Below are 9,125 nucleotides of genomic sequence, written 5' to 3'. Positions count from 1 at the left end.
GGGGTCAGGATGAAAAGGGGACGACAGAGGATGAGATGGATGGATGGCATCACTGACTTGATGGACATGAGTTTGAGTAAACTCTGGGAGTTGGTGATGGACAGGGAGGCCTGGTGTGCTGCAATTCATGGGGTCGCAGAGAGTCAGACACGACTGAGCAACTGAACTGAACTGAGCATTGTATATGAGTGCCTGTTTCCCCACAGCCTCACCAATAGAGTAGGTTCTCAAATATTTTGATTAAAAATGTTATCTTATTGTTTTAATTACATTTCCTTTATGAGTAAAATTATACTTTTTTCCATATTTTTCAAGGCCATTTTATTTGTTTTTTCAACCTCTGAATATTCGATGTGAGATGGCATTACAACTCTAAAGTCCAAAAATTTTCTGACCATAATTGCACTAGGCAGTTGAGATAAAAAGGAAAGCAAAGAATTGAGGGCAGGGATGTTCTATTTGCTCTGACCAAAGTTAAATACCTAAATATGCCACTAGAATGTGAGCACTAAAAAGTGGGAATTATGTTTTATCCATCTTTATTCTCAGCAAAACATTCAGAATCTTGCAGACACTTAGTCATCAATGAACACTAGGGATGAAGTGAACTATTCTTGGCAGTTTCTCCATGGAAGTATCCAGTTAGAATCATGACCTAAACAATCTGGATGGCCTACCTATGAGTTAAGATCATGCCTTATATTTAATCAGAGTACAGTCACCCTAAAGCTTATCAATGAAAATAATCTGAAATGACCATTGGTAGCTATGTAAACTATATACATAATTTACTTAATTTGTAAGTTTACTGAGTGATTAATAACATTTGCTTAAATGAAGAAAAACATCATAATACAAACAGAAGCATGAAGATTCCTAGGAAATATAGAAAACAAGTTGTTGCCAGTGTCCCTCCCATCCTAATTTAGGGGAAAGGGATTTCTAATTTGAGATGATCTTGTTCTTTAAGTAAAAACATCCTGGAACTATAAAGGGGCAGTAACATCTGCTGATCAAATAGGCATTTGATTAATCTGTTCTAATTCTGTTCAGTAGACAATGTTTCTCTTTGCCTTTTTTTCAAGTGGCTATTTTCTGATGGTTTGCTTCATTCTGCCTCTTACAGACAATTCAAGTGCATAGTAAAACTATAGCAGGGGGAGATTTCAAAGTTCAGATCATCTATAGATGAAATACAGGGCAAGCATTTTGCTGTTACTTGCATAGGCCTAAAGGAGTGATCTTCATTTAAAGGTGTCAGTGAATATTAGTATCACTGAAGTTTGTTTTAAATATAAATCCCGTGCCCCCTTATAAAAGATATCAGAATTTTCTGGGGAAAGTTTGGTCAGGTATACTCTAAAAAACTCGTATGTTTACTTCCCAAGGAACCATTTCTGTATCCTGTCATAGCCGATGGCATGAGAACTGTTCTCATAGTGTGCTTTATGCCTGCTTTGAGAACCCAAAGAAATCATATATTTGCTTCAATTTGGTATATAGTGCTTAGCACATGTGTTTTGAGAAGAGCAAAGATCTAGCTGTTCATTACTTAGCCTTCCCCATCTTCTTTTATTTCTGATATGCATTCTGTATATCTTAGTAGTTTCCTCAGTAGGAGACAGTACTTTCCCAGATGATAATTCCCTTAATGAATTTTGTCAATCAAAGCACACACCATGATGTCTAAGTCCCTCTTATCATTTTACAGACACTTAAGATCACCTAAAATAATCCTACTCTAATTTCAGCATTTTTTTAAACAGAGAAGGAAACCAAGACCATGAGTGATTAAATAACCTAGTTAAGGTCCGAGTGGCAGCACTTTGACTAGGATCCTGGTCTCATTAAGTACTGATCAGTATAGTTTTCTGTGGTAGCACATTATCGCTCTATCACAAATCATTTATACTCATATATAATTCTTGTGATAAGCACCTACCATGACTCAAGCCTTGTGCTAGACGCTTTCACACACACTGTCACTCAATTGAGAATTAACATATAAGACATTTTTCTAAGTTAAAACAATTGTCAAATCAGGGCAAAAATTACAAACGCATTACAATCAATTACGGGAGACAGGCCGTCTTCTAAAAGGAATTTCCAGTAAGAACACTTTGGATTAGTGGGACCACTTAACCTAAAGGCTGTCTATTCTCTTGCCCCAGTGATGCCCCTACTTCTCTCCTTACTTGCCCTTCTCTCCAAAACTCAATTTAGATTTGCTAGGCTGTCTAACATTAATCCAACACATACTGTAACCCCGTGAAGTTGCTGGCTTTCTTCTACCTGTTTTCTTTCCTTTTAAAAGGCATTTTCCTGGCTCCTGCAGCAGAAACAGAACGTCATACACCTTGTTCCGTCTTCACTGGACAGGCTTCTGCTACAGGTCTCAGCTCAACACCCACCCTTTCCCCTTCGGGTGCAGCAAAGAGGAAACACACACAATGCGGTGGAAAGGTCTTGTATATATTTTGTTCATTTCAATGAGCGTGGAGAGCTGCTCTCTCTGGAGCCTATGGGGGGAAAGGCATCTGTGCCTGGAGGAAGGGGCGTGGCTCCCACACTATGGACTCCCGGTGGCACTCCGAGCACCTTCAGCTTTAGCAGAAGTCTTGGTGCGAGTAGCCCTCGAGTCGCACGTCTTCGCCGTTGGCCTCTGGACCGTCCGTTTCCCCGGCCTCCCCGGGTCCTGCTTCTTTTCTTCCCTGGCCTTGGAGCTTGGCCTCTTCGCATTTCGGGATCTGGGCCTGATGTCTTCCTTCTTGGCCCTCCCTTCCTCCTTGGTTCTGGAACTCACCAGGTCCTTGGCCCTTGACCTCTCCGTCCTCGAGTCTGCCCTAGAGCGCCCCCTTCTCACCTTCCTGGCCACCGTTCGGCGCGCAGAGCCCCTGCGTGAGTTCCGCGCCCCTAGAGGGGTCCTTAGCGAGCGCCCTCCCTCCTCCAGCCTTGGGCGTCCTGGCTTTCTCTTCGGCTTCGGAACCTTCCAGATCCTAAAGTAGCCGGCGCCTTCGCTGCCGGTCACCCGGAGGTGAAGGCCCTTCCCTTCAGACCTGGACCTTTCGCCCGAGAGGCGGCCGCAATTCCTGTGCACCTCGTAGCCCCCATTTCTGAACTCCTTCTTGAGAGCCGCCAGGGTCAGCCTTTTGTGTGAGGCGATGGCGCGGAGCAACAGCTGGGACACCTTGAGCACGGAGCCCGAGCTCCGCCTCAGGGGTCCCACGAGGCCTCTTTCCGTGGGCTGCTGGGTTTTAACTTCAGTACCTTGGGATTCGTCCATGGGCTCAACCCCTTCAGCCATGGCCCCGCTCCCGCTCCCGCGGGGCCACTAGCTCTGAACCTCACTCGCCCAGGTATGAGCTAATAAGACTGCGGCTGCCGGGCCACGTCACAAAGGCAGGTCCTATTACGAGGGCGACCGACCCAATGGGTGGGTGGCGGGGGGGGGTCTTTCTCACTTTGGAAAAAAAAGAAAAACCAGACACCGTTTCCTTCTAGGTCTAAACCAATTCGGATTTTCAGAGCCTCCGCACACCTGAAAAATCCCCTTTATAATATCCAGGGTTCTGTTTCCTGGTCTTAAGTTCATACTTCTCAGTGCTCTTGATCTCAGCCGCTTTCTGAAGGTCACCTTTTTCTGTGGTCCTGCACACCATCTACCCACATTCTCCTAAAAAGGAAGAGAAGTTGCTCCCAACCACCCGCAAGTAATACACTGCCTTTAACAAGTGGCTGTGGTAGTCTATAAAACACAACCCAACCGAGAAACTCCCATTTTTAGGTCCCACCAGGAAAATGTATGCAGTCATATCTCCCTGGCTCTCAGCACAGTGGATTTTGTGCAAGAGTATGAAACAAAGTAAGGTATCACTGTGGTCCGTCTACCCTAAACATGTTCCCACACCTGCAATTTTCAGATGCCTCGTTCAATTGGATTGGAACAATCCAGATTACAATTCAGAACAGCCTAAGAACACTGGTCTAATCAATATTCTTTAAACAGACTCTGTGATTTTCTGCTTCTTGTCCTCTTCTTAGATTGCTTATCCCATCTCTGTCCAGATAAATCCTGCTTGTCTTTCAAAATCCTGCTAAATGCTCCTTCACTGAAGCCTCCTGAGACTCCTTCAGTAAAAGAATGTCTTTCCTCTTAATACCACAATTACTTCTGTAACTCTATATGGTTTCTCTTTACTGTAAGTTAATTTGATATTAGAAGGTACAGTGTGGCACAATATTTTAAAAAAGAAAAAAACTGGAGCTGGAAGATATGAATACATATCCTAGCTCTTTAATAGCCATATGACATTAATAATCCTTAATATTTTTTAACCTGACTTCCTGATCTAAGCAAAACGTTTAATAATCCCTTCCTACCAACATCACAGAAACACACCATACTGCAAAACTTCAAAGATGTGATAATAGACAAAGAAGCATAAAAGTTATTTCACTCTGGATCTGTATATCTTTCCAATGAAATAAAAAGGTCGCTCAGAGTCAGACAGTCTTTGAATTTCTATACCCCGTGCTGTACCTAATACAGCATTATTATATATAGCAAGCATTTGATTTGAGTCTGCTTAAGCTCCTTGCTGGTGAGGAGGCTTTTTCTGGATTCAGAAGGAAAGTCCCAGAAAAACATGAGAAAAGAGCAGGATGAATTTCAAAGGGCTGGAAATGAAGGCAACCAAGGAAGCTAGTTGTTCAAGGACCTCTAATTTAAGACACGGTTTAGTTGGGAATAATTCAAAGAATACCTCAAGTTACAAAGCATGTCATACTTTTCCAGAGGACATTCACATATCATCAGCAGACATAGGCTGGAGTGTGGCATTGTTCCTTCCAGGAATCAAAGTTCCAGGAAGTTGCTTAGACCAGAGCTTGTTAAGTTTTAACGTGCACCTACTTCATAAAGCACAGCTTCCAATACATTAGATCTGAGATGGATCCAGAGATTTTACCAACAAGGTCCCACGTAGTTCCTGGATAAAACACAAGTGCTGGGGTAGAGGAGAGTAGACAATGAGAAGGAAAGTGGCGGAAGATAAGACTGGAAACGTAGATGAGGGTCAGGTTGTGAAGGACAGATACCATTATAATGACACAGATGTTATAGGTCACACAGCAGTTAAGTGGTAGAGTTTGGATTTAAACCTGAGTCTACTTAATTCTGAGCTTCCCTGGTGGCTCAGAGGGTAAAGTATCTGCCTGCAATGCAGGAGACCTGGGTTTGATCCCTGGGTAGGAAAGATCCCCTGGAGAAGGAAATGGCAACCCACTCCAGTATTCTTGCCTGGAGAATCCCCTGGATGGATGACTGTACCCTGGTAGGCTACAGTCCACGGGATTGCAAAGAGTTGGACACAACTGAGACTTCACTTTCACTTTCCACTTAATTGTAAGGCCTGAGTTCTTAAAATTACTATGTTAGGTTTCCTTTTCTCCCCACCGCCTTATGTATCTCCATTATAGAGTAGAGGGGCCTTCCAGGTGGTCCTGGTGGTAAAGAATCTGCCTGCTAATGCAGAAGAAGCAAGAGACGCAGGTTCAATCCCTGGACTGGGAAGATCCCCTGGAGTAGGAAATGGCAGTCTGCTCCAATATTCCTGCCTGGAAAACTCTATGGACGGAGGAGCCTGGTGGGCTATAGTCCATGGGGCTGCAAAGAGTTGGACATGACTGAGCAGCTGAATACATAGAGTAGAGGGAAGTTTATAATCACAGCTCAGAGTCAAGCGTATTTACAAGCAATGACTGTACTTTTTCCAAAGCTTTCGATCAGGGCAGAGTTCTGTGACCCTGAGGATCTCCAGGGGCAAGGGCTAACACAGCAGCACAGGGACAATGCACCAGATACAGAGGCAGAACTACATGGTGCTAGATCTCTCCCATTTGTAGAGTCTCTTGGCCTGGCTATTCTTCCTGGTTGCATAGGCCAGTGGTCACAGGAAGGGGCAACCACCAGAGAAAAAGAAAAACAGACAAAAGTGTTTGCTTTGAGAACAGGAGGGAAGTAAATGAAGTATCACCTTCATATCAGCTGATTCCAGGTAAAAACAGGTTGTTTTTTTATGTATGATACTGCATACAACGGTATCATCATAAGGAAAGAACCAAATAAAAAACCATGTTTACTGATACCCCTGTGATCACAAAGGAGGCAAATTGGAAACCTTTGAGGCTGAACTCAAAGGAAAGGAAACCTATGGAAAAAAAAAAAAAATACCAACACCTATGACAAAAAAGAGAAAACATCTTTATTTATATATAACCATTCATTTCACATAGATTTCTGTATAAGTATGCTGTAAATAAGAGAGGAATAACTAAAAATGGGAGGTAGAAAACAAATGCCCCTACCACCACTCAGATGACTCAGAGGATAAGAAAGCCAGTTGACATCTTTCATAGAGTTAGGTAGTTAGAATAGGAAAAAGGAGTCCAAAATGGCAGTGGCTAAAAGACAAGGGAAAAGCCTGCGAAAATAGAACAAAGGAAGGTCTGAGGACCACAGTGAGGACCTCAGGTAAAACAAACAGCCCTCCTGGCTAGTGCAATTTACATAGAGCAGGCTCAGGGAGAGGAGAAAAAAACATAAAAAGAGGAGCCAAAATTGAACCAGGGGCTTCTCTTCATGTCTTTTGGGTCGGCCCACCCGCATGCTTTGAGGGTGTATTTTCCTTTGCTTGCCAATAAAACTGAGCTATAACACTGGTCCATCCGCCACTTCAAATTTTTGCTGCGGTAAGACAGAACCGAGGGAATTACACGCTCCTCCGACGTACATGGTGCCATGACTCGGGTTTAACCTGGCTGAAACAATCTCAGCTCAGCCCCCACGAGTCAAGACGCCAAGCACAGCAGAAACCCAACTCAGTGAAAGCTTCCACGGTGGAAGCTGAACACGAAGAAAACCCAGTGCAGGAGAAGTGACAAAAATCCCACCGTGCTGGAAACCGGGACAGCAAAAACAAACAGCGGAAAGCTCACCCGGCTCAGTCTCAGACTCCAGAGACCACCGATTCCGGTAGGAAGTCCTCACTCCTGTGGCTGGAAGGACATATGGCTAACAAAATTTTAATTCCTTTACAATCTCTTGTTTCCTTGAACCCCCTGCAAACAGGCGCGCAGCAGTGGGTGCCCAGGGTGTCCCGAAGGCTCCACTATCTGCGGTGCCCTAATAGCTGTTGCCCAAGTGGGTGGGGATTCTTCTGTCCTTAATCTTCTTTGTGCCAAAGATCAGGCCAATGAAAACTGTGAGCACAGGTCAGGTATTCAGCAGATTTTCTGGCAGGTTATGAAGGGGATTTCTTGGCACGTTTTTCCCACTCCTTTTTCCTCCCATCCTTCAGCTCCTCTCTCCATCTATGCCACTGCTTACCAAGTATTGGGCAGGTCATCGTCTTTCCATTCATGAAAGTTGCGCTTGAAACCATTTACCTAAGATTGGGACTCAAACCCACATGGCAGGGACTCTGTACTATGCTTAGTCACTCAGTCATATCTGACTGGGACTTGAAACCGGCCAAAACCCACGGTGTCTGGTTTTAGGACCTAATGAATGAAGCTCAGGCTCTTGATGCCTCATTGCAAAAAATTCAGTGAGAGACACAGTGATAAGTAAGAGGTGGATTTGTTTGGATTTAGAGGGAAGTACACTCCACAATAAACTGTGGAAAATTCTGAGAGAGATGGGAATACCAGACCACCTGACCTACCTCTTGAGAAATCTGTATGCAGGTCAGGAAGCAACAGTTAGAACTGGACATGGAACAACAGACTGGTTCCAAATAGGAAAAGGAGTACATCAAGGCTGTATATTGTCACCCTGCTTATTTAACTTAGATGCAGAGTACATCATGAGAAACGCTGGGCTGGAAGAAGCACAAGCTGGAATCAAGATTGCTGGGAGAAATATCAATAACCTCAGATATGCAGATGACACCACCCTTATGGCAGAAAGTGAAGAGGAACTAAAAAGCCTCTTGGCGAAAGTGAAAGTGGAGAGTGAAAAAGTTGGCTTAAAGCTCAACATTCAGAAAATGAAGATCATGGCATCCGGTCCCATCACTTCATGGGAAATAGATGGGGAAACAGTGGAAACAGTGTCAGACTTTTTTTTTGGGGGGGGGGGCTCCAAAATCACTGGAGATGGTGATTGCAGCCATGAAATTAAAAGACGCTTACTCCTTGGAAGGAAAGTTATGACCAACCTAGATAGCATATTCAAAAGCAGAGACATTATCTTGCCAACAAAGGTCTTTCTAGTCAAGGCTATGGTTTTTCCTGTGGTCATGTATGGATGTGAGAGATGGACTGTGAAGAAGGCTTAGCACCAAAGAATTGATGCTTTTGAACTCTGGCATTGGAGAAGACTCTTGAGAGTCCCTTGGACTGCAAGGAGATCCAACCAGTCCATTCTGAAGGAGATCTGCCCTGGGATTTCTTTGGAAGGACTGATGCTAAAGCTGAAACTCCAGTAGTTTGGCCACCTCATGAGAAGAGTTGATTCATTGGAAAAGACTCTGATGCTGGGAGGGATTGGGGGCAGGAGGAGAAGGGGATGACAGAGGATGAGATGGCTGGATGGCATCACTGACTCGATGGACGTGAGTCTGAGTGAACTCCAGGAGTTGGTGATGGACAGGGAGGCCTGGCGTGCTGTGACTCATGGGGTCACAAAGAGTCGGACACGACTGAGCGACTGAACTGAACTGAACACTCCACAGGGTGTGGGCCATTGCAGAGGGCGAGAGTGGTGTGGTTAGTTTTCCCTGAGCTGGGTGATTTCATATGCTAATGAGTGGGAGGATCATTCCGACAATTGGGGAACCACCTACTCCTAGGTCTTTTGACAGTGCCTTAGAACTGTCCTGGCCAGATAAGCTCTGGCTGTGTCATTTAGCTTGCATATTGAGGATCAAGGTTTAGTTGAATTTGACTTGTCATCTTGGACCTATTTGATTTTAATTGGTTTATGTTATGCCCTTGGGCTATGTCATTTTTTCTAAAGTTGTGTCCTGCCCCCCTCCCTCCTGTTTCATGCTCCTTTCCTGAGCCCCGTCCAGGCCCAAAATGTTGCCTCTACAATCTTCTCGAGGGATAACCAGAAAATAGTT

At 44.4% G+C, this 9,125-nt stretch overlaps 1 protein-coding gene across 1 annotated transcript; it reads right to left on the bottom strand.

The window, feature by feature from the left end:
• Positions 1-1,446: 1,446 nt before the first annotated feature.
• On the bottom strand, positions 1,447-3,659 carry LOC102396682 (testis-specific H1 histone). The gene is given in 2 exon segments (XM_044941983.2): positions 1,447-3,378; positions 3,539-3,659. Coding segments are annotated over 2 exon segments (930 nt in total). The 3' UTR covers positions 1,447-2,569.
• Positions 3,660-9,125: the final 5,466 nt, after the last annotated feature.

This window comes from Bubalus bubalis, chromosome 4 (assembly GCF_019923935.1).
Source record: "Bubalus bubalis isolate 160015118507 breed Murrah chromosome 4, NDDB_SH_1, whole genome shotgun sequence".
NCBI classification, from domain to species: domain Eukaryota; kingdom Metazoa; phylum Chordata; class Mammalia; order Artiodactyla; family Bovidae; genus Bubalus; species Bubalus bubalis.
This window is presented reverse-complemented; position numbering and strand designations above follow the sequence as displayed.